The sequence below is a fragment of the Aegilops tauschii genome, chromosome 2, assembly GCF_002575655.3.
Source record: "Aegilops tauschii subsp. strangulata cultivar AL8/78 chromosome 2, Aet v6.0, whole genome shotgun sequence".
Lineage (NCBI taxonomy): Eukaryota > Viridiplantae > Streptophyta > Magnoliopsida > Poales > Poaceae > Aegilops > Aegilops tauschii.
In genome coordinates, this window is record NC_053036.3 from 353658970 (window position 1) to 353685829 (window position 26860).

At 47.3% G+C, this 26860-nt stretch overlaps 1 protein-coding gene and 1 pseudogene across 1 annotated transcript; both read left to right on the plus strand.

The window, feature by feature from the left end:
- Positions 1–933: 933 nt before the first annotated feature.
- LOC109783606 (FBD-associated F-box protein At1g60410-like) lies at positions 934–2427 on the plus strand. The gene has a single exon (XM_020342196.1). The coding sequence runs from the start codon at positions 934–936 to the stop codon at positions 2425–2427; it is 1494 nt and encodes a 497-aa protein (XP_020197785.1).
- A 4944-nt stretch (positions 2428–7371) lies between these two features.
- On the plus strand, positions 7372–18137 carry LOC141041016 (uncharacterized; annotated as a pseudogene).
- The last annotated feature ends 8723 nt before the right edge of the window (positions 18138–26860 follow it).

Genomic DNA, 26860 nt, shown 5'->3' on the forward strand with positions numbered 1-26860 from the left:
GTAGGATAAACGTTGAGGTACAGGAGAGAGAAACCATAAGAAAATGCTTGTCTTCTTTTATTTAAGATATGATCTCTTAGCACCATATGTCTCACCACGTTTTTAGAAATAACTAGTTATTGAAGATAAGACTAAGAGATAACCCATTATAGATATGTTTTTCTTGTCATCTCTAAATTATATCCAAGGCTTAAGATAAGACTGTCTTATCAATCACTGTACATGCCCTTAATAAAACCGTTCTTTGGTCATTTGCACCAAAACAAATTATCAAAGATCAGTAAGTATTTGGTGGACTTCCAATTTTTTTTGTCTGCGAGGTAACTTGAGAAACCTTCCATTAAGATATGAACACACCCCTACTTGAGCTTAGGGCAACATCTCAATTCATCCATTCCTTTAGTATGGAAGCTTGTTTAATTTTTTTTAGCAAAGTCTAAGTAATTTATATTTTGCGTATAATGCCAATTTCAATAAGGTATATGTGTACCACTTTACTAGTATTGTTGACATACTCCATTATTTTTTAATCCCATTTATATGCATTGCGGTTCCTAACATATCTCATATGTTTCTCATAGATGAAATGAATCCAAGTGTGAATTCTTCTAGTTTGATTTCGCAAAATACGACTCCTAAAAAAACCCGTTCACCTAATTGTGATTCTTAACATCTTTACTCGCATGTAACAACTGCCTCATATGTTGTCTACATGGCCACATTATACCTGATTGCGATTCATGCCATTTTTACCAGCACGTAACAATTGTCGCGTATGTTGCTACATATGAAATCAATCCAAGTGTGAGTGTGTGACACTCTTCTACTTTTGGTTTGTTTCAAATTGTGTTTCCTACCATTTTTACCCGTATGCTTGCGAGGACTTCATATATATATGAGTCCCAACGTTACCATGCTCCATCCTACCTTCCCATGGCCACGCTCTCGCCTGGGCAGCGGCAGCAGTCGGGCGTGGACCGCCTCAGTGCGCTGCCCGACGAACTCCTTGTGACCATCCTGGATGGCCTAGACACCCGCTCCGCGCTCGCCACCACCGTCCTAGCCAAGCGCTGGACGCACCTCCCCCGCCTCCTCAGCGCACTCGAGTTTAGGGTCACCGACATGTTTCCACCGCCGGTGTACCAACAGTCTCCCGTCTTCCTGGAGCAATACGCGCCGGCCGTCATGGCCAGGTACAACGACGCCATTGACAGATTCATGGAAGCGGCCCACGCCGACGGTAGCTATATTCCCCAGCCCGGCAGGAGGCTCCGGCTCGAGTTCTTCGACCCGGACGAACCCGCTTTCGTTGACCGCCTGATCGGCACAGCGGTCAGAAGCTGGGGCGTGGAGGACCTGGAGGTCATAGTCAAGCCGGTGGCACACCATATCGCTTACTTCTTCCCTCAGCATTTCCTCGACGACGAGTCGGCACAACTCATCCGCAGCCTCACTCTCGGAGGTTGCAGCCTCCTCCCGCCGCTGCACAGGTACGGCAAGCTCACTGCGCTCGTCCTTCAGGATATCAGCCCATCGGTGCCTGTGGCGGCCTACGCCGGTGTGTTTTCCAGGTGCCCGGGGCTGCGGTCCGTGCACCTCAGGCGCTGCCACCCCGAAACCGACAACAACATACCCAGCGTCATGGAGGTGGACGCGCCGGCGTCGGGGATCATTGAGCTCGTCGTCTACCACTGCTCGTTCCAGGCGATCCGGCTGCTCGCTCTCCCGGCGCTGGAGCGCCTGGAGTGCAGCGGCAGCCCCGTCAGTCTGGCATTCGGCATCATCCCGCGCCTGGCGCACGTAGTCCTCAGCCTAGGATTCTTCATCCTGGAAGGCGACCCCTGGGACGACCGGTACGACTATACGCTCGACGAGCTCCTGGTGGCGGTTAACCCTGCGGCCGTGTCGGTCACGGACCTCGTCCTCCGGTTCACGGGTACCTACAGGTGGGTGGAGCCGTGGCTCGACGGCGTGACGCCGTTCCCCGTCCTGCGCAGGCTGCTGATGGCGGACGTGCCTTCCAACTGGGACGTGTCGTGGGCGTACCTCCTCCTCGAGGCGGCGCCGTCGCTCGAAGTCCTCCACGTGAGCGTCACCCCCTGCGCCGAGGACTCGCCGCGCGACGTCGACATCATGTGGCGTCCGTCCAAGTACCGTCACCGTCACCTCAAGGAGCTGGTGGTCGTCGGGTTCGAGCTGACGCCGACGCAGGCGTGCCTGGTCAGGCTCGTCATGAAGACGTGCAAGGCGCTGAGGCGCGTCGTGCTGATGAAGGGCGGCCGCATCGACGACAGGGGACTCGGGGGCGGCTGGGAGGTGGTGGCACCGCAGGAGAACGGCTGGAGCGACCACGAGAAGGTGGCCGCGGAGAGGGCGATCAAGAAAGTCAGATACTTCAAGCTGTACGGTCATCTGTTCTTTGCATGAGTTTGAGAGTTCTTCCGCTTTGTAAGCGGCGATTTAGGTTCGAGACTTTTTTTCCGACTGTGAGTTCGGCTCATCGTATGTTTTAATTTAAGTTAATGTCGGATCTGTTTGTCGAACGGTTAAAGCATTTGTCGAACGGTTAAAGCAAATGATTTCCATTCATTCCGTCTCTTTCCACAGCAAATTATTGCGGTGATTGATTTACTGAATAATGTATTCATGCATATCTCTGAACTGAATATTATGTTTTGCTTTGTGAGTGGAAGTATCTTGTGGCAACCTTGTTTCTGAATAAAATGCATAGGTTAGAAAATAAACTACTTTAAAATCATAAAGCAGGCAATTGCATGTTTAACTTGTCGGCGACAGTAGTACTTTTACTGTATTTGCAACAACACATTCTGACCAGAGCAACAGGTTCAGAGCCCTTGATCATGACAACTTCAAAACAAGCAAAGACATTGCATATATTCTGTGAAGCCTATGTGCAGAAGCAGGTTAGGCCAATACACAAATACACAAACCAAGAATTATATTGAGCACTCAATTCTTGGTAGTATGGAAATGATACTGTGTTTGCTCTGTAAATAAATGATAGGCCTGAACCATGCTACTCTCAAAACAGAGAGAAAGAAACTGCAGTCTTATGTTTCCGTAGAGAACCATTACAGTTTAGATCATCCAATAGAATTCAAGTTCAGATTCATTTTATTATACATAACAGGTTGTAACTATAAGCCCCTGGTATACATTAGGCAATGTTCTGTAGAGATGCACGATTTGCGATGCGTGCACTCCCTGTCAGTGCCTAGATTAGAATAAGTTCACATGCAAATCTCTGAAAATAAAATAAGTATACCTTACTTCTGATAGCAAAGAACAGATCTTTTGGTTTGTGAATTGGTGTTCTGATTACATGCTTGGCTGTGTAAAGTGTACAATAAAACACTTACTAAACTGAACCATGCTAAGACTAGATCCTAAAGGGATGACCCTGCTGTACAGTTGATCAGTTGACCCTGGAGTAGTAAATATCTAAGCTTTATATTCAGATTTCAGGAAAAGAATTTTTTTTAACATCAAAGTACTCTTTATTGCAAGGTGATCACCATATTATCTTTTACAAGAGTATCAACAATCTTTATGGGTGGATCTTCCATCCACCCCGCACACACATTACTTCTAGCTAGTTTTGCTAAATCATGGGCAGCACAATTAGTCTCTCTAGGAGCATGTTCAAAAATAATATACGGGAAATCACACGCAAGGTGATATATATAATCAAAAACTGCCGCCATAGACCGAAAGAGCGACCTCCATTCTGCATTGTCTCTATCACTTTGACGTTGTCGGAGTTCAGGAAAAGAACTTGAAAATATAGAGCTACCACCAGGTTTTGTAAAATGACCAAATCAGCATACTAGTGTCTCAGCCTTTTACTTAAACATTGTAGGACCATACTGAACCGAATAGTCAGGATTTAGTCCTAATGCTCTCACACCAGAATCTCACCACTTAATTAACCATGCCTCCATGGGGAAATGTACCACAGGAAAAGGAGAGTTTGCGTTGGCTAAGGGCCTGTTCGGGAGGCCTCCAGCTCCTGACTCCTTCAACTCCACGTCCGGAGTTGGGCCGAACGCTCCAACTCCAGGAGTTTAGCGAGAGAAGCTGGAGCGGAGTGCCGTGCAAATTACAAGGATTTGCGGAGTTGGTTTTCCTGAGCTCCAGTTGCGCTGAGAAGCTAGAGTTGATGGAAATTATAAACTTATGCCACCGCCAAGTGAGACATGCACGTACCGGTTCGAGCGAGCGCTATTCCTTTCCTCCCCGCCTCATGCATTCCCCTACAGGCCCGTGACCAACCCTAGCCGCATGTCGGCTAAAAAAAAAACCCTAGCCGCATGGGCTAAAAAATGTCAAAAAACAACCCATGCGACCAGGCCTATAGCCCAGGCACCAGCTCACGCCAGTGAATGGCCCAATACATGCCTTCCAGTCTGGCCGAGCGCTCAGAATCAGAAGCTACCATACCGAACGAATCCATCGCTCCGTGGTTTCAGACGAGGAGCTGGCTGCTAGCACGCGACGAAGGAGTTGTGGAGTTTGCGTCCCTGGAGGACTTCCGAACACGCCCTAAGGGCCTGTTCGGGAGGCCTCCAGCTCCTGGCTCCTTCAGCTCCACGTCCGGAGTTGGGCCGAACGCTCCAACTCCAGGAGTTTAGCGAGAGAAGCTGGAGCGGAGTGCCGTGCAAATTACGAGGATTTGCGGAGTTGGTTTTCCCGAGCTCCAGTTCCGCTGAGAAGCTAGAGTTGATGGAAATTACAAACTTATGCCACCGCCAAGTGAGACATGCACGTACCGGTTCGAACGAGCGCTATTCCTTTCCTCCCCGCCTCGTGCATTCCCCTACAGGCCCGTGACCAACCCTAGCCGCATGTCGGCTCAAAAAAAAAACCTAGCCGCATGGGCTAAAAAATGTCAAAAAACAACCCATGCGACCAGGCCTATAGCCCAGGCACCAGCTCACGCCAGTGAATGGCCCAATACATGCCTTCCAGTCTGGCCGAGCGCTCAGAATCAGAAGCTACCATAACGAACGAATCCATCGCTCCGTGGTTTCAGACGAGGAGCTGGCTGCTAGCACGCGGCGAAGGAGTTGTGGAGTTTGCGTCCCTGGAGGACTTCCGAACACGCCCTAAATATAAACCACGCAGCTACACAACCTGCCTTGCCTGTCTCTGGATAGCTAACCCCTTATATACTTCGTGCTGTTAGTTTTTTTTCTTTTAAAAGAGGGAATAGCCTTCGGCCTCTACATCAAGTGATGCACACAGTCATTTAGTTATTATTTAAAAGTCCATCATCTGGTCACAATAAGTGCCACACATAGCTGCCCCATGGGCAAATAATGAAGAAAAAAAATCGTAGAAAAATGAGCCTCATGCATCACAAATCCTACTGGTGGCTCGCCAACCAAATCGGTTGAACAAATCTCGAGAGACCATCTCCCATCGGTTAGTGAACCAAAATTAAAACAAAGTATAAAAAAGTAAGATAGAGCAATTATTATTCTTAAAAAAATTGCATCTGTGACGCCCATGGAGGATGATGGTCCTAATGGTCTGTAAGTACCCTCGGTGCAAGGTTATCGTGATGACCTTGCACCCGAGGAAACTCTTTTCGATGTGAGGCGGGCCTTCAAACAGCCAGGCGGACTATACGGAGGGCCTTGTTAAGAAATTGCGAAAGCCTACTAAAATAGTATGATATGTCTGTGATACGCCACAGCACACGTCATCGCTTCCAGAAAAAGTTTGGCTAACGAGAGGCATTTTCTGGAATAGCAGAGGTCTTGGGGACATGGCTGAGCATCGTTTTTAGCAGAAATTTGTTCGGAGCAAAATTTAGACTTTATTGCCTTGTTAGAGACTGGAAAACTAATTTTGCAGCCCCTTTTTTGAGTCACCTCTATGGTGGTCTTGATTTTGTCGGGTATTGTCTTCCTCCTCACGACAAATCTGAGAGGATTCATATGACCGCGTGGTCGTTGGCCGGCCGTCATGTGGGACCGTGACAGACACAGAGGGGGACGCGTGGCGCGTCCGCTTCGTGTCCACAGACCCGAATTGAGCCTGAAATGGATCGGCGTGGACATGTAACAGACGCGTTTTGAATTTGGGTCTGGGCCGGCGTTTTGGTCCGAGCCGACTCAAACAGACATGGGCGAACGAAATGGGTCGCCCGGTTGGAGTTGCTCTTAACCACACTGTGGGGCTTCTCCCTATGCCCTCCCTCTGAGCTCAACGCCTTTCATCGTCTCCAATGTTTGTGTTTGTGTCACTAACGCACTGCATTTCGAAGCATCTCTCAGCGCGTCTCGTCGTCTCCGCTCTCTCCTTGTCTAGTCCTCTGCCGTCGATCTTTTCCGATGTGGCTCGGCCTAGCTGTTCTAAAATTTGCTCTCTGCCTGTGTCGGAGCAGCTACATGTGATCCGGTTTAAGACTGCGAAGATTGATTTCCCCCAAATGTCTCGCTCGTTGCGAGTTTTTTGGATTCAGTCCATGATGGTTCAGGTTCTACAAGTGATGAGTGTCAATTTCAGTTCATGCGCTCATCACCAAAGCTGCGCGGGGAGAAACTATGTATCTAAGGAATCTAGCCCTTGTCACAGCATTGTTGGCTCATGTTTTCGGGGGAGCTGCTGTCGATTCTGATTTTATCAGGACAACGCTAGTGCTTAGTCCTGATTAGTGCTTTTTATTTCCTCTTGTTTCTTCAGTTGTTCCTGCATATAATTTTGTTGATCTGGTAAGCCTAGTCATTCTTAGTTGTAGTCAGAATTAGTTTTACCTAGTTCTAGCCTATGTTTAGTCCTATTTAGTTGTAAACAAACCAGATGAATGGTATGAACAATGTTCTGGATCTGCAATGCTTAGTTATACATAGTTATAGTTAGACTAGATCATCTTAAGCTGCAGTGTGTTCTAATTAGACTACTACACTAGCACACTAGTACTTGTTCTTCAGTCTCAGTATGCAGCTCATTTGCAATTTCAGTCTCAGCTTTGTCTTTCTCTGTTACTCAGTCTTCGTTTATTCGTCGGTGTTTTACATTTTCCACCCTATTTAGTCCTTAATCTTCTCAGTTCTATCTGTTTCTATCAGTCAAATGTGTTAGTTCTATGTACTTATGGTTTAGTTTTAGTCTACACTCTTCTTAGTCAGTATTTCTGTTTTTCTTCAGGTTTCAGTCTCTAAATAGGAGGCCATCCGGGCCCATGTAGATGGCTTTTACAGAGACCTATTCTCTGCCTCCCCTCGGGGAAGATTAGCCTTTGCCCACGATATATGGCCGCCCTGTCACTGTGTTTCAGAGGCGGATAACGTGGCACTAACGGCACCGTTCTCCGAAGCTGAAGTGTGGGCGGCCATTAAGGGCATGAACCCGTCCTCGGCACCCGGCCCGGATGGCCTCCCGGTGAAGTTCTTTCAAACCTTCTGGGAGATCATCAAACTGGAAGTGATGGCCCTGTTTGAGGAGTTCTATGTTGGGTCCATCGACCTCACCAGGCTTAACTTTGGGATAATCACCCTCATTCCCAAAGTCACGGGCGCTTCAGATATCCGCCAATTCCGACCAATCACGGTGATCAATGTCATCTTCGGCATCCTCGCGAAGGGGTACGCCAATAGGATGGCCCCAATAGCTGACCGGATCATCCACCCGGACCAGTCGGCATTCATCCAAGGCCGCTATATCCTTGACGGAGTCCTAGTATTTCACAAAGCCCTCCATGAGGTGCACTCCAAGCACCTCAAGGCGGTCTTCCTGAAACTAGACTTCCACAAGGCGTATGACATGGTCAGCTGGCCCTTCCTTCGGAAATGCCTGCTTCGGAAGGGCTTCGACGAGCGGTGGGTGACCCGGGTGATGCAGATGGTCTGCACGGGCCGAACCGCAGTGAACATTAACGGCGAGATTGGTCCATACTTCCCCACCTTCTGTGGGGTGCGTCAGGGCCATCCATTCTCTCCGTTCCTCTTCAACATAGTGGTTGATGCCCTGGCATCCATCTTAGATAAGGCGAAGGCAGTGGGCCATATCAAAGGCATAGTCCCGCATTTAGTAGGAGGGAACGGGCTTTCCCTCCTCCAATATGCGGATGACACCATTATCATAGTGGAAGGATCGGCGAGCGACATCACGAACTTGAAGTTTCTCCTGCTTTGCTTTCAGCAGATGTCTGGCCTCAGGATTAACTTCAATAAAAGCGCGGTGATGGTTCTGGGGTACTCCGACGACGAACGGCGGAGCATCGCGGACCGGCTCAACTGTCCACTTGGGAGCTTCCCCACGACTTATCTGGGGATACCCATTAGTGACACGAGACTCACGGTGGCGAGCTGCGCCCCACGGTGGGCAAGCTCCAGCACCGCATTGAGCCCTGGCAGGGGAGGTGGCTTTCTAAAGCTGTCCGGACTGTGCTTATTAACTCGTCCCTATCCAGCCTGCTCCTATTCATAATGAGCTTCTACAGCCTGCCTGAGACTCTGCACCATGAGATTGCCAGGGTCCAGGGGCGCTTCTTCTGGGCTGGCGAGGGAGACAAGCAGAAGCACCACATGGTTTGATGGACTGAGATCTGTAAGCCGCGCAATCAGGGCGGTCTTGGGATTATGTCCTCCAAGCGGATGAACATTGCCCTCCTGACTAGGTGGCTTTGGCGGATTACGAACGGTGAGGGTGGCCTATGGCTTCGCATCATCCAGCAGGAATACCTTTGGGGCCAACCGCTCGCCTTCTGCCAGCGGTCCGGTGGTTCCCAGTTCTGGCAATCCATCATACAGCTCCTCCCAGTCCTCCACATTGGATCTTCGATTGCGGTTGGGTCTGGCACTGCCACGCTGTTTTGGTTCGATCGCTGGGCTGGGGACGCCCCCTTCGCGGCTCGTTTTCCTGACCTGTTCTCCACCGCCGTTGACCCACGGATTTCTGTCGCAATGGCCCTTATTGACTTAGGGCAACTCGCGTTCCGGCGACAATTTGGACCGGCGGAGAATGCGGCTTGGCATGACTTGCTCGACTGCATTGCGCTGCATGTGCCTGAGCTAGAGACGGGAGATGACCGCACCAGGTGGCGGCTTGAGCCATCTGGTCTATTCTCTACTAAATCACTCTACCAGGCGATCGCCCCCTCTCCAGGTCCTGGGGCTTTTACCACCATCTGGGAGATCCAGCTCCCCTTGAAAATTAGGATATTCTTGTTGTTGGGGAACGTAGTAATTTCAAAAAAAAATCCTACGCACACACAGGATCATGGTGATGCATAGCAACGAGAGGGGACAGTGTTGTCCACGTACCCTCGTAGACCGAAAGCGGTAGCGTTAGCACACTGCGGTTGATGTAGTCGTACGTCTTCACGATCCGACCGATCCAAGTACCGAACGTACGGCACCTCCGAGTTCAACACACGTTCAGCTCGACGATGTCCCGCGAACTCCGATCCAGCAGAGCTTCACGGGAGAGTTCCGTCAGCACGACGGCGTGATGACGGTGATGATGTTGCTACCGACGCAGGGCTTCTCCTAAGCACCGCTATGATATGATCGAGGTGGTATATGGTGGAGGGGGGCACCGCACACGGCTAAGAGATCAAGAGATCAATTGTTGTGTCTATGGGGTGCCCCTGGCCACGTATATAAAGGAGTGGACGAGGGGGGAGAGGGCCGGCCCCTATGGCGCGCCATGGAGGAGTCCTACTCCCACCGGGAGTAGGATTCCCACCTTCCAAGTAGTAGGAGTAGGAGTCAAGGAAAGGGAAGAGAGAAGAGAAGGAAGGAGGGGGCGCAGCCCCTCCCCATAGTCCAATTCGGACTAGGCCTTGGGGGGCGCGCAGCCTCTCCTCTCTCTTTCCCCTAAAGCCCAATAAGGCCCATATACTCCCAGGCGAATTCCCGTAACTCTCCGGTACTCCGAAAAATACCCGAATCACTCGGAAACCTTTCCGATGTCCGAATATAGTCGTCCAATATATCGACCTTTACGTCTCGATCATTTCGAGACTCCTCGTCATGTCCCCGATCTCATCCGGGACTCCGAACTACCTTCGGTACATCAAAACACATAAACTCATAATACAAATCGTCACCGAACGTTAAGCGTGCGGACCCTACGGGTTCGAGAACTATGTAGACATGACCGAGACACGTCTCCGGTCAATAACCAATAGCGGAACCTGGATGCTCATATTGGCTCCTACATATTCTACGAAGATCTTTATCGGTCAAACCGCATAACAACATACGTTGTTCCTTTTGTCATCGGTATGTTACTTGCCCGAGATTCGATCGTCGGTATCTCAATACCTAGTTCAATCTCGTTACCGGCAAGTCTCTTTACTCGTTCCGTAATACATCATCCCGCAACTAACTCATTAGTTACAATGCTTGCAAGGCTTATAGTGATGTGCATTACCGAGTGGGCCCAGAGACACCTCTCCGACAATCGGAGTGACAAATCCTAATCTCGAAATACGCCAACCCAACAAGTACCTTCGGAGACACTTGTAGAGCACCTTTATAATCACCCAGTTACGTTATGACGTTTGGTAGCACACAAAGTGTTCCTCCGGTAAACGGGAGTTGCATAATCTCATAGTCATAGGAACATGTATAAGTCATGAAGAAAGCAATAGCAACATACTAAACGATCAAGTGCTAAGCTAACGGAATGGGTCAAGTCAATCACATCATTCTCCTAATGATGTGATCCCGTTAATCAAATGACAACTCATGTCTATGGTTAGGAAACATAACCATCTTTGATCAACGAGCTACTCAAGTAGAGGCATACTAGTGACACTCTGTTTGTCTATGTATTCACACATGTACTAAGTTTCCGGTTAATACAATTCTAGCATGAATAATAAACATTTATCATGATATAAGGAAATATAAATAACAACTTTATTATTGCCTCTAGGGCATATTTCCTTCAGTCACCCACTTGCACTAGAGTCAATAATCTAGATCACATCGCCATGTGATTTAACATCAATAGTTCACATCTTTATGTGGCTAACACCCATAGTTCACATCGACATGTGACCAACACCCAAAGGGTTTACTAGAGTCAGCAATCTAGTTCACATCGCTATGTGATTAACACCCAAAGAGTACTAAGGTGTGATCATGTTTTGCTTGTGAGAGAAATTTAGTCAACGGGTCTGCCACATTCAGATCCGTATGTATTTTGCAAATTTCTATGTCAACAATGCTCTGCACGGAGCTACTCTAGCTAATTGCTCCCACTTTCAATATGTATCTAGATCGAGACTTAGAGTCATCCAGATTTGTGTCAAAGCTTGCATCGACGTAACTCTTTACGATGAACCTTTTGTCACCTCTATAATCGAGAAACATATCCTTATTTCACTAAGGATAATTTTGACCGCTGTCCAGTGATCTACTCCTAGATCACTATTGTACTCCCTTGCCAAACTCAGTGTAGAGTATACAATAGATTTGGTACACAACATGGCATACTTATAGAACCTATGGCTGAGGCATAGGGAATGACTTTCATTCTCTTTCTATCTTCCGCCGTGGTCGAGCTTTGAGTCTTACTCAACTTCACACCTTGTAACACAGGCAAGAACCCTTTCTTTGCCTGATCCATTTTGAACTTCTTCAAAACTTTGTCAAGGTATGTACTCATTGAAGAAACTTATCAAGCGTCTTGATCTATCTCTATAGATCTTGATGCTCAATATGTAAGCAGCTTCACCGAGGTCTTTATTTGAAAAACTCCTTTCAAAAACTCCTTTATGCTTTCCAGAAAATTCTACATTATTTCCGATCAACAATATGTCATTCACGTATATTTATCAGAAATGTTGTAGTGCTCCCACTCACTTTCTTGTAAATACAGGCTTCACCGCAAGTCTGTATAAAACTATATGCTTTGATCAACTCACCAAAGCGTATATTCCAACTCCAAGATGCTCGCACCAGTCCATAGATGGATCGCTGGAGCTTGCACATTTTGTTAACACCTTTAGGATCGACAAAACCTTCTGGTTGCATCATATACAACTCTTCTTTAAGAAATCCATTAAGGAACGTAGTTTTGACATCCATTTGCCAGATTTCATAAAATGTGGCAATTTGCTAACATGATTCGGACAGACTTTAAGCATCGCTACGAGTGAGAAAATCTCATCGTAGTCAACACCTTGAACTTTGTCAAAAAACTTTTTCAACAAGTCTAGCTTTGTAGATAGTAACACTACTATCAGCGTTCGTCTTCCTCTTGAAGATCCATTTATTTTCTATGGCTTGCCGATCATCGGGCAAGTCAACCAAAGTCCACACTTTGTTCTCATACATGGATCTCATCTCAGATTTCATGGCCTCAAGCCATTTCGCAGAATCTGGGCTCATCATCGGTTCCTCATAGTTCGTAGGTTCGTCATGGTCATGACCTCCAGAACAGGATTACCGTACCACTCTGGTGCGGATCTCACTCTGGTTTACCTATGAGGTTCGGTAGTAACTTGATCTGAAGTTACATGATCATCATCATTAGCTTCCTCACTAATTGGTGTAGTAGTCACAGGAACAGATTTCTGTGATGAACTACTTTCCAATAAGGGAGCAGGTACAGTTACCTCATCAAGTTCTACTTTCTTCCCACTCACTTCTTTCGAGAGAAACTCCTTCTCTAAAAAGGATCCATTCTTAGCAACGAATATTTTGCCTTCGGATCTGTGATTAGAAGGTGTACCCAACAGTCTCCTTTGGGTATCCTATGAAGACACATTTCTCCGATTTGGGTTCGAGCTTATCAGGTTGAAACATTTTCACATAAGCATCGCAACTCCAAACTTTAAGAAATGACAACTTTGGTTTCTTGCTAAACCACAGTTCATACGGTGTCGTCTCAACGGATTTAGATGGTGCCCTTTTTAACGTGAATGCAGCTCTCTCTAATGCATAACCCCAAAACGATAGTGGTAATCGGTAAGAAACATCATAGATTGTACTATATCCAATAAAGTACGGTTATGATGTTCGGACACACCATTATGCTGTGGTGTTCCAGGTGGCATGAGTTTGTGAAACTATTCCACATTGTTTTAATTGAAGGCCAAACTCGTAACTCAAATATTTTTCCTCTGCGATCATATCGTAGAAACTTTTATTTTCTTGCTTACGACGATTCTCCACTTCACTCTGAAATTCTTTGAAATTTTCAAATGTTTCAGACTTGTGTTTTATCAAGTAGATATACTCATATCTGCTCAAATCATCTATGAAGGTCAGAAAATAATGATACTTGCCGTGAGCCTCAACACTCATCGGATTGCATACATCAGTATGTATTATTTCCAATAAGTCAGTTGCTCGCTCCATTGTTCCAGAGAACGGAGTCTTTAGTCATCTTGCCCATAAGGCATGGTTCGCAAGCATCAAGTGATTCATAATCAATTGATTCCAAAATCCCATCAGCATGGAGTTTCTTCATGACCTTTACACCAATATGACCTAAACGGCAGTGCCACAAATAAGTTGCACTATCATTATTAACTTTGCATCTTTTGGCTTCAATATTATGAATATGTGTATTACTACGATCGAGATCCAACAAACCATTTTCATTGGGTGTATGACCATAGAAGGTTTTATTCATGTAAACAGAACAACAATTATTCTCTAACTTAAATGAATAACCGTATTGCAATAAACATGATCAAATCATATTCATGCTCAACGCAAACACCAAATAACACTTATTTAGGTTCAACACTAATCCCGAAAGTATAGGGAGTGTGCGATGATGATCATATCAATCTTGGAACTACTTCCAACACACATCGTCACCTCGCCCTTAACTAGTTTCTGTTATTCTGCAACTCCTGTTTCGAGTTACTACTCTTAGCAACCGAACCAGTATCAAATGCCGAGGGGTTCCTATAAACACTAGTAAAGTACACATCAATAACATGTATATCAAATATACCTTTGTTCGCTTTGCCATCCTTCTTATCCGCCAAATACTTGGGGCAGTTCCGTTTCCAGTGACCAGTCCTTTGCAGTAGAAGCACTTAGTCTCAGGCTTAGGTCCAGACTTGGGCTTCTTCACTTGAGTAGCAACTTGCTTGCTGTTCTTCTTGAAGTTCCCCTTCTTCCCTTTTGCCCTTTTCTTGAAACTAGTGGTCTTGTCAACCATCAACACTTGATGTTTTTCTTGATTTCTACCTTCGTCGATTTTAGCACCACGAAGAGCTTGGGAATCGTTTTCGCTATCCCTTGCATATTATAGTTCATCACGAAGTTCTAGTAACTTGGTGATAGTGACTAGAGAACACTATTAATCACTATCTTATCTGGAAGATTAACTCCCACATGATTCAAGTGATTGTGTTACTCAGACATTCTGAGCACATGCTCACTAGCTGAGCTATTCTCCTCCATCTTGTAGGCAAAGTACTTGTCAAAGGTCTCATATCTTTCGACATGGGCATGAGTCTGAAATACTAATTTCAACTCTTGGAACATCTTATATGTTCCGTGGCGTTTCAAAAAACGTCTTTGAAGCCCCGATTCTAAGCCGTAAAGCATGGTGCACTAAACTATCAAGTAGTCATCATACCGAGCTTTGCCAAACGTTCATAACGTCTGCATATGCTCCTGCAATAGGTCCGTCACCTAGCGGTGCATTAAGGACATAATTATTCTGTGCAGCAATAAGGATAATCCTCAGATCACGGATCCAATCCGCATCATTACTACTAACATCTTTCAACTTAGTTTTCTCTAGGAACATATCAAAAATAAAACAGGGAGCTAAACGCGAGCTATTGATCTACAACATAGATATGCTAATACTAGTAGGACTAAGTTCATGATAAATTAAAGTTCAGTTAATCAAATTATTAAAGAACTCCCACTTAGATAGACACCCCTCTAATCCTCTAAGTGATTACGTGATCCATATCAACTAAACAATGTCCGATCATCACGTGAGATGGAGTAGTTTCAATGGTGAACATCACTATGTTGATCATATCTACTATATGATTCACGCTCGACCTTTCGGTCTCAGTGTTCCGAGGCCATATCTGCATATGCTAGGCTCGTCAGTTTAACCTGAGTATTCCGCGTGTGCAACTGTTTTGCACCCGTTGTATTTGAACGTAGAGCCTATCACACCCGATCATCACGTGGTGTCTCAGCACGAAGAACTTTCGCAACGGTGCATACTCAGGGAGAACACTTATACCTTGAAATTTAGTGAGAGATCATCTTATAATGCTACCGTCGATCTAAGCAAAATAAGATGCATAAAAGATAAACATCACATGCAATCAATATAAATGATATGATATGGCCATCATCATCTTGTGTTTGTGATCTCCATCTCTGAAGCACCGTCATGATCACCATCGTCACCGGCGCGACACCTTGATCTCCATCGTAGCATCGTTGTCGTCTCGCCAACTATTGCTTCTACGACTATCACTACCGCTTAGTGATAAAGTAAAGCAATTACAGGGCGATTGCATTGCACACAATAAAACGATAACCATATGGTTCCTGCCAGTTGCCGATAACTCGGTTACAAAACATGATCATCTCATACAATAAAATATAGCATCATGCCTTGACCATATCACATCACAACATGCCCTGCAAAAACAAGTTAGACGTCCTCTACTTTGTTGTTGCAAGTTTTACGTGGCTGCTACGGGCTGAGCAAGAACCGTTCTTACCTACGCATCAAAACCACAACGATAGTTCGTCAAGTTAGTGTTGTTTTAACCTTCTCAAGGACCGGGCGTAGCCACACTCGGTTCAACTAAAGTTGGAGAAACTGACACCCGCCAGCCACCTGTGTGCAAAGCACGTCGGTAGAACCAGTCTCGCGTAAGCGTACGCGTAATGTTGGTCCGGGCCGCTTCATCCAACAATACCGCCGAACCAAAGTGTGACATGCTGGTGAGCAGTATGACTTGTATCGCCCACAACTCACTTGTGTTCTACTCGTGCATATAACATCTATGCATAAAACCAGGCTCGGATGCCACTGTTGGGGAACGTAGTAATTTGAAAAAAATTCCTACGCACACACAGGATCATGGTGATGCATAGCAACGAGAGGGGAGAGTGTTGTCCACGTACCCTCGTAGACCGAAAGCGAAAGCGTTAGCACAACGCGGTTGATGTAGTCGTACGTCTTCACGATCCGACCGATCCAAGTACCGAACGTACGGCACCTCCGAGTTCAGCACACGTTCAGCTCGATGACGTCCCGCGAACTCCGATCCAGCAGAGCTTCACGGGACAATTCCGTCAGCATGACGTCGTGATGACGGTGATGATGTTGCTACCAACGCAGGGCTTCTCCTAAGCACCGCTATGATATGATCGAGGTGGTATATGGTGGAGGGGGGCACCGCACACGGCTAAGAGATCAAGAGATCAATTGTTATGTCTATGGGGTGCCCCCTGGCCACGTATATAAAGGAGTGGAGGAGGGGGGAGAGGGCCGGCCCCTATGGCGCGCCCTGGAGGAGTCCTACTCCCACCTGGAGTAGGATTGCCCCCTTCCAAGTAGTAGGAGTAGGAGTCAAGGAAAGGGAAGAGAGAAGAGAAGGAAGGAGGGGGTGCAGCCCCTCCCCTAGTCCAATTCGGACTAGGCCTTGGGGGGCGCGCAGCCTCTCCTCTCTCTTTCCCCTAAAGCCCAATAAGGCCCATATACTCCCAGGCGAATTCCCGTAACTCTCCGGTACTCCGAAAAATACCCGAATCACTCGGAACCTTTCCGATGTCTGAATATAGTCGTCCAATATATCGACCTTTACGTCTCGATCATTTCGAGACTCCTCGTCATGTCCCCGATCTCATCCGGGACTCCGAACTACCTTCGGTACATCAAAACACATAAACTCATAATACAAATCGTCACCGAACGTTAAGCGTGCGGACCCTATGGGTTCGAGAACTATGTAGACATGACCGAGATACGTCTCCGGTCAATAACCAATAGCGGAACCTGGATGCTCATATTGGCTCTTACATATTCTACGAAGATCTTTATCGGTCAAACCGCATAACAACATACGTTGTTCCTTTTGTCATCGGTATGTTACTTGCCCGAGATTCGATCGTCGGTATCTCAACACCTAGTTCAATCTCGTTACCGGCAAGTCTCCTTACTCGTTCCGTAATACATCATCCCGCAACTAACTCATTAGTTACAATGCTTGCAAGGCTTATAGTGATGTGCATTACCGAGTGGGCCCAGAGACACCTCTCCGACAATCGGAGTGACAAATCCTAATCTCGAAATACGCCAACCCAACAAGTACCTTCGGAGACACCTACAGAGCACCTTTATAATCACCCAGTTACGTTGTGATGTTTGGTAGCACACAAAGTGTTCCTCCGGTAAACGGGAGTTGTATAATCTCATAGTCATAGGAACATGTATAAGTCATGAAGAAAGCAATAGCAACATACTAAACGATCAAGTGCTAAGCTAACGGAATGGGTCAAGTCAATCACATCATTCTCCTAATGATGTGACCCCGTTAATCAAATGACAACTCATGTCTATGGTTAGGAAACATAACCATCTTTGATCAATGAGCTAGTCAAGTAGAGGCATACCAGTGACACTCTGTTTGTCTATGTATTCACACATGTACTAAGTTTCCGGTTAATACAATTCTAGCATGAATAATAAACATTTATCATGATATAAGGAAATATAAATAACAACTTTATTATTGCCTCTAGGGCTTATTTCCTTCACCTGTGGCAATGGATCCGCGACCGCCTCCCTTCCGGAGTGAAAGTCCTAAAGCGCAATGGTCCCGGCGATGGACATTGCGCGCTCTGCGGGCCTGAAGAGAATTCGAACCATATCTTCTTCACCTGCGTGTCCGCGCAGTTCCTCTGGAGCTATTTCCGCGAATTAGTTGGTGGAAGTTGGGACCACAACAACTTCCCCACTCTCCTCGCCGAACTCCAGGCACTACCACCCTCGTCTTGCCACATTAGGTGGCTGACTACCGGTGTGCTTGCCTGGACGCTGTGGACTGTTAGGAATAAGCTTGTGATTCAGCGTATACCTCTTCGTCGCGCTACTAACGCTCTGTTCAAATGGTCTGGTTACCGGCAGCTTTGGCGGCCGCTTAGCCGCCCCAGGAAGAGAGACGCCATCACCTCCATCATCACCCAGCTCCGCGCGATGGCTCTCCGGATGGCTCCACCGCTTCCCCCCCACCAGAGCCGGATTAGTTCTCCTTCGTCATCGACGCCGCCGCCGTTTATGTCTGTGCGTGCCTTGTGGTTGTGTTGGGCTTGTTGTGTTGTGCCCACAGCTGAACCCGTGTTGTGTGTTGTGTTTCGTGCGTGTGTGTGTTGGACCTTCCTGCGGTGGCGTCGGGTGTGTGTGTTATTCGGATGATACCTTGTTGACTTTGTGCTCGGTGGTTGCTTTATTTATAAAGCGGGGCGAAAACCTTTTTAGGTAAATAGGAGCGTCCTGCTTAAGTGGTTCAAGATAGGCTAAGACATTGTTTGTCAATATTTTTTCAGTCTTTTATTACTTACTCCCTCCATCCCATAATGTAAGACATAGTGTCAAAAAAAGTCTTACATCATGGAACGGAGGGAGTAGTTATATCTGTTTTCATTTTCCAGACTTTGTAGTTCTTAGTATTTGATTAGTGTCACTGTTTATTAGTCATCAGTCTCATGTGGTTATGGTTTAGGACTAAATATTTGAAATTTAGTTTCATTCTTCACTCTTTTTAGTCAACATCTTAGTTTTTCTTCAGATTTCAGTCTGTAAACAGGAGTGGCCTCATTTGCATCCTTCTTCAGTCTTGTTCCTCATGGGTCTTGTCTGTTAGTAGTTGACTAGCAATGCCCGCGCGGTGGCACGCCGCCGCCACCGCGCCTGTTTATACGCCATGTGAAAAATTCTGTGTATGGTGATATTAAACTTTATTTATTTATTATTTGATTAATTATTATGCTTTTGCTTGTTCATTTTATTTTTATGTTATGGTATATGTACACAAATCCTATTGGCGCGGAATTGAAATCTTTCATAAAGAAAAGCTTTTTGAATGAAAAGAGTCTGCAGACTGAATTCATAAAGTAAATCTTCCATAAAGCAGTGTGCTAAAAAAAAATTAGAAATCATTATATTCTCTCTGAGCTGAGCGGACTGAATTTATTTGAGTTTTCAAGTTCCAAAATTTTCCAGTGGTATATATAGCACTATGAAACTGAAAAACCAAATCATCTGTATCAAAGCACGTTAGTATCAAAACCAACTGTTTTCATTCTCTTAATCACTTATTAGCTGCAATTTCGGTAAACTGTTTTTCAGCCTAACAATTTCAGTGCACTGTTTTCCAGACTATAACAACTTCAGTGACACAGGTACAATGTAATGTAATGTAAATTTCAATTGGCCTCTATTTGGACATGTAAATACATCAGGGTTTAATTAAGAGGAAAAACCAATAGCAAGGAATTCCTTCGGACAATAAGATGTAGGTACGATATGATCTCAAGATCAATCATCATTTTCTGAACAACTTGAACTACCTGATATATAGCTACATTCAGGTTTCAAGTTTTAGCATTAGTAATGAAGATAAACAACATCCGGAATAGCAGCCAAAGAATAAATACATAAAAATATCATCAAGCAGGTGGAACAAAAGAAAGATATATAGAAAACAATAAAGGTAACGCATAGTAGCAAAACCCAGCAGGCAACACCGATCAAGCAGAAACAGCAACACGACCATCCTAAAGTAGAGACGACGAATCAGCAGCCGCATCAACCACAGGACAGAGAGAATCAACAGCTGAAGCACTGGAGGGAATCGCCTACGCCATGAACGTAGCGGGATGAAAAAACATGGTCAAATCTGAAGACTAACGTATAATTTATAAGCGGCCAACAAACATATAATCCACCAACCGACCTGACAACACGCATAGAGGAAAAGCAATCCAATCCAGAATAAACTCCTTAAGCGGCCACCGCCTAAACTAAGCGATCGCCTGACAAAGCAGTAAATTAAGGTCCATCACATCAAGCCGCCCAATCGCAAGATAGCAGCCGCGCGCGAGGTAGCACGGTGAACCTTGACCCTCATGGAGGTCATCGTGGCCAGCGTGTAGCAGCCTAGCAGGATGGCGCTGGGGGATGCTGAGACTGGAGCGTCGGGAGTCGTCGAGTCAGCGTGCGACAGGGCGGCCACAGCGAGGGGAATGGCCACATAAGATGTTGGGGAGGAGCAGGCAGGAATCGGGATAGGTACGGCGGCGGCAACCAGAGAGGGGATGGTCACATGAGAGAGTTTACCAAACTCCACCGGCGGCTGCGAGCTCGGCGGCACGGCAACTTGGAACAGTCGCCTCCTCCCTGCGGAGCCACCACCGCTTCGTCCTTCTCCGTTCAAGACCATGCCATCCGTTCTGCGACCGCGTGAGCATTCTCCCCATGGCCCCTTTCAGCCATCCACCGCCAGGCCGTTCCAGTGGTTGCCTACCTCGTCTTCCTTCGCGGATGGCCGGTCGCCTTCCTCCGTTGGTCGTTCACAAAGCTCGAGCTTCGCGGACCGCGAGGTCCGGGGCGACGGGTTTGGGAGACTCACACGTGCGACACCGGCAGCAGCATCACCCACATCCATGCATTTGATGACCAGGCGGCACAAAAGAAGACGGTGGCATGAAGATCTCACGGCAAGGGCGTGGCGGGGTGAAGGGATGTTGAGGATGTGGTGCGGTGGGTGCAACAGCGATTAGGACGCACTCCGGTATTTATAGAGACAAACCGCTCCAGAAAAATCGGATCAAGTTGGATCGAGAAAGCTCCGGCGAAAACGATTTCACAGGTGTCGAGAACCAACACCACATGCAGATTTGCATGCAAACACGACCAAAGCGGCACTAGTGAGCGGACACATCGATTGGGCCAGAAGCGGCCGGGAGACAAACCGAACAGAGAAGCAGACGCAAAAGAAGCACGTAAGAAGCCACCACACAAGCCTGCCCCACATGCAGTAAAAAAATGCTAAGTCAACCAAACCAATCGCCACACCCGTTCAAAGAATTTGAACCAAATAGCTGAATACACCACTCGTTTCTACACCGCCAGGTATCAAAAAAAAGGCACGTGCCAAGCCCAAAATTCACCATGGGTCTTTTTCATCCAAGTGAATGAATAATAGAGCGAAAACCTTGCCGGATATAGAGGCTTGGGTATTAGTGTTTTTGTGTACCATATATTGCTGTCAATCATCAGTTGTCAGTCGTTAGTTTTATTGATCTTTTTTTTCTTCAATATATCACTCTTCAGTCGCCGTTTCTTCTTTCCATAGTGATACGGCTCGGTCCCTCTTTGGTTAGTCTTTGCTCTTCATCTAAGCGGGTTGTAAAGAGGTGTTTTAATCAGTCATTTAGTATTCTTCAGTCTTTATTTTCAGTTCTCCACTCTTATTCATTCCTTCTGTCCATAATTTTCTTTGTCTTTCATTCCTCAAATCCGTACTTCTCATAATTAATTTTATTTCATTATGTTTTTTTATATTCAACTAACAGTTTTCATTCTTTTTTTTGGTTTTTAACAGTTTTCATTCCCTGTGCTAATTACTCTTCAGTCCCATCAGTATCATTATCTTGTTATTGATTTTTTTTGCAAGATATCATTATTTAGTCGTCTTTTCTTATTTCTATAGTATTCATTTTTTTCCATTCTGGAGGGGTAGATAACAGTGTCTCTCTCTCTCTCGTTGGTAAAGTGGCGGAGCCAGGATTTAAACTCTGTGTGGTCAATACAAAATTGTGTAGTCAAATACACGTATTTGTAATATTTTGTAATTATTTTTTGTATAATTCTTACTTGTATTACCAAAAACATGTGTAGTCAGCTGACTACACTGCCTCTAAGATGGCTTCGCCATGATGTACATATATCTAGTAAATATCTCTAGTTCATATCTAGTAAATGGAAGAGTAAGGAAATGGCGTTGATTAGTTTTACTCTTCGTTTTCTTACTTGTCTCTAGTACATATCTAATCAACTACTCCCTGTGTAAACAAATGGAAGACGTCTTACATTTGTTTACAGAGGGAGCAATAATTTTTGCATTTCCAACTCCGCTGGGCACCAAGCTTTTTGGGCTTTTTTTAGACAAAAGACTTGCAATTTTTATTAATTAGGAAGAATAGAATTGCCCGGTTAATTGATGGAAAACCGGGCTAAACCGGTACAACACAACCCACGTGACATGGGCACCACCGGCCAACCTGGCCACCGACATGGCACAAAAGCCACGGTGGCACATGCCAACAGATGGCCACACACGCAAGCAACCGACAACTCCGACTTTGAGAACGAGCAACGCAAGAAAAATATGCAGGACTTGCGCCGACCATGCCCCCCCTAAACGACCACTGAATGCTTGTCATCTGTCACCACCTGGACTCGTTCCAACGCAGCTCCGACTTCAAAGCAACCAGCAACCACGAGAGAGCACCTCGGACACGCCGGGAAGAACCGGCTACCGAAGACTACACCGCGACCCAAGCTCCACTCGACGCCATCATCGTTGCCAAACAGAAACCAGTGCCCCGCCTCAGCAAACCACGCAGCGAAGATGCCGCCCTTCACGACGAAGATGCCGTCATCCACCAGTCTCCCGGTCGTAGCTTGTTGAACCTGTATTTCCTAGCCCGGTTCAGTAGCTAGCTTAGTTTTCTTCCGGTTAGCAAATAAACGGCCAAGTCACGTGTGCATGTACTCGATGAGGCCGATCCTAGTTTCAGTTAGTAGTTAGCTAGCTTGGCGCGACCGTTAGTGTTGCATGGGATGGCATGCAGCGTAGCTCGCGGCACGCGCGCATCACTCGCACGTCGAGCGTCGTGGGATGGCACGGCCGGTCTGCTCGCGTGTGGAGTTGACCTTTTCTTCTGTAATCTCAGTACAAATAAGAGAAGAGGAAAACGGGGAAAGTTGCAACGCAGTACGCAGCACAAAACCACCTGAGTCATCGTCCTCCTCTCACCATTGTTGTCGTGAGCTAGAGTTTGCAGGTCTTCCTGGTTCCAACAAGTGGCATCAGAGCCGCGTCGTTCCTCGGCGACCATGGCTGGTTCGACATCCCCCGGGGGCACTCCGGTGACCGTTGACGCCGCGGTAGCGGCCCGTACAGCAGCTGGCAAGAGCGGCGACGACGGCGCGCGCTCGCCGGCTCCGGACCGCGGTCGCAGCCGTGGTCGGAGTCGAACCCGCAGGCACGGCAAGGAGATCGTCGTGCACGAGCGCACGGTCCAGGAGCGCCTCGTCCCGGGCGGCAACACGGTGTGGCCGATGCTCACGCCGACGAATTACTTTGAGTGGTCCATGCTGATGCAAATCAACATGGAGGCCAACTTGATGTGGGACGCGGTTGAGGGAAACCCGACGAGCGTCCCCAACGACAAGGCGGCGCTGGCGGCTATCCTGCGATCCGTACCGCCAGAGATGGTGGGTGCGATCGTGGTGAAGAGGACGGCGAAGGAGGCGTGGGACACGATCAAGACCATGCGCATGGGCGTGGCGCGCGTCCGCGAAGCCACGGCGCAACGGCTGCGCTCCGAGTTTGAGGCGATCGCGTTCCGCGACGGCGAAACGCTCGACGCGTTCGACATGCGGATCACCTCGCTCGTCAACAACCTGCGCTCGCTCGGCGACACCATGGATGAGGTGAGAGTGGTTCAGAAATTCCTCCGCGTCGTCCCGTCTCGGTACATGTAGATTGCTCTCGCCATCGAGACGATGCTCGACCTCAACACGCTCTCATTTGAGGAGCTCGTCGGTCGCCTGCGCTCCGCGGAGGAGCGCTACCTCACCAGCGATCAAGGTGGAGGCGGCGGGGCACAACTGCTGATGACGGAGGCGCAGTGGCAGGCACGGAAGAACCAGCACGCCCTGTTGGGAATCGTAGCATAATTTTAAAAAAATTCTACGCTCACCAAGATGCATCTATGGAGTATACTAGCAACGAGGGGAAATGAGTGCATCTACATACCCTTGTAGATCGCGAGCGGAAGCGTTCCAATGAACGTGGATGACGGAGTCGTACTCGCCGTGATCCAAATCACCGATGACCGAGTGCCGAACGGACGGCACCTCCGCGTTCAACACACGTACGGTGCAGCGACGTATCCTCCTTCTTGATCCAGCAAGGGGGAAGGAGAGGTTGATGGAGATCCAGCAGCACGACGGCGTGGTGGTCGATGTAGCGGGTCTCGGCAGGGCTTCGCCGAGCTTCTGCGAGACGGAGAGGTGTAGCAGGGGAGGAGGGAGGCGCCCAAGGCTGTAATGTAATTGCCCTCCCTCCCCCCCTTTATATAGGCCCCCTGGGAGGGGGGGGGGGCGCCGGCCAGATCCCATCTAGGGTGGGGGGCGGCGGCCAAGGGGGTGCCTTGCCCCCCAAGGCAAGTGGGAAGCCCCCCACCCTAGGGTTCCCAACCCTAGGCGCATGGGGGGAGGCCCATGGGGGGGCGCCCAGCCCACTAGGGGCTGGTTCCCTTCCCACTTCAGCCCATGGGGCCCTCCGGGATAGGTGGCCCCACCCGGTGGACCCCCGGGACCCTTCCGGTGGTCCCGGTACAATACCGGTAACTCCCGAAACTTTCCCGGTGGCCGAAACTTGACTTCCTATATATAATTCTTCACCTCCGGACCATTCCGGAACCTCTCGTGACGTCCGGGATCTCATCCGGGACTCCGAACAACTTTCGGGTTTCCGCATACACATATCTCTACAACCCTAGCGTCACCGAACCTTAAGTGTGTAGACCCTACGGGTTCGGGAGACATGCAGACATGACCGAGACGCCTCTCCGGTCAATAACCAACAGCGGGATCTGGATACCCATGTTGGCTCCCACATGTTCCACGATGAACTCATCGGATGAACCACGGTGTCGAGGATTCAATCAATCCCGTATGCAATTCCCTTTGTCAATCGGTATTTTACTTGCCCGAGATTCGATCGTCGGTATCCCAATACCTTGTTCAATCTCGTTACCGGCAAGTCTCTTTACTCGTACCGCAATGCATGATCCCGTGACTAACGCCTTAGTAACATTGAGCTCATTATGATGATGCATTACCGAGTGGGCCCAGAGATACCTCTCCGTCACACGGAGTGATAAATCCCAGTCTCGATCCGTGCCAACCCAACAGACACTTTCGGAGATACCCGTAGTGCACCTTTATAGTCACCCAGTTACGTTGTGACGTTTGGCACACCCAAAGCACTCCTACGGTATCCGGGAGTTGCACGATCTCATGGTCTAAGGAAAAGATACTTGACATTGGAAAAGCTTCTAGCAAACGAAACTACACGATCTTTTATGCTATGCTTAGGATTGGGTCTTGTCCATCACATCATTCTCCTAATGATGTGATCCCGTTATCAATGACATCCAATGTCCATAATCAGGAAACCATGACTATCAGTTGATCAACGAGCTAGTCAACTAGAGGCTTACTAGGGACACGTTGTGGTCTATGTATTCACACATGTATTACGATTTCCGGACAATACAATTATAGCATGAACAATAGACAATTACCATGAACAAAGAAATATAATAATAACCATTTATTATTGCCTCTAGGGCATATTTCCAACAGTCTCCCACTTGCACTAGAGTCAATAATCTAGTTACATTGTGATGAATCGAACACCCATTGCGTCCTGGTGTTGATCATGTTTTGCTCTAGGGAGAGGTTTAGTCAACGGATCTGCTACATTCAGGTCCGTATGTACTTTACAAATATCTATGTCTCCATTTTGAACACTTTCACGAATGGAGTTGAAGCGACGCTTGATATGCCTGGTCTTCCTGTGAAACCTGGGCTCCTTCGCAAGGGCAATGGCTCCAGTGTTGTCACAGAAGAGAGTCATCGGGCCCGACGCATTAGGAATCACCCCTAGGTCGGTAATGAACTCCTTCATCCAGACTGCTTCCTGTGCTGCCTCCGAGGCTGCCATGTACTCCGCTTCACATGTAGATCCCGCCACGACGCTTTGCTTGCAACTGCACCAGCTTACTGCTCCTCCATTCAAAATATACACGTATCCGGCCTGTGACTTCGAGTCATCCAGATCTGTGTCGAAGCTAGCGTCGACGTAACCCTTTACGACGAGCTCTTCGTCACCTCCATAAACGAGAAACATGTCCTTAGTCCTCTTCAGGTACTTCAGGATATTCTTGACCGCTGTCCAGTGTTCCATGCCGGGATTACTTTGGTACCTTCCTACCAAACTTACGGCAAGGTTTACATCAGGTCTGGTACACAGCATGCATACATAATAGACCCTATGACCGAGGCATAGGGGATTACACTCATCTTTTCTATATCTTCTGCCGTGGTCGGGCATTGAGCCGTGCTCAATTGCACACCTTGCAATACAGGCAAGAACCCCTTCTTGGACTGATCCATATTGAACTTCTTCAATATCTTGTCAAGGTATGTACTCTGTGAAAGACCAATGAGGCGTCTTGATCTATCTCTATAGATCTTGATGCCTAATATATAAGCAGCTTCTCCAAGGTCCTTCATTGAAAAACACTTATTCAAATAGGCCTTTATACTTTCCAAGAATTCTATATCATTTCCCATCAATAGTATGTCATCCACATATAATATGAGAAATGCTACAGAGCTCCCACTCACTTTCTTGTAAACACAGGCTTCTCCATAAGTCTGTGTAAACCCAAACGCTTTGATCATCTCATCAAAGCGAATGTTCCAACTCCGAGATGCTTGCACCAGCCCATAGATTGAGCGCTGGAGCTTGCATACTTTGTTAGCATTCTTAGGATCGACAAAA

Excerpts from the sequence above, each read along its gene's own strand:
- LOC109783606 (XM_020342196.1), top strand. The coding sequence starts at position 934 with ATGGCCACGCTCTCGCCTGGGCAGCGGCAGCAGTCGGGCGTGGACCGC.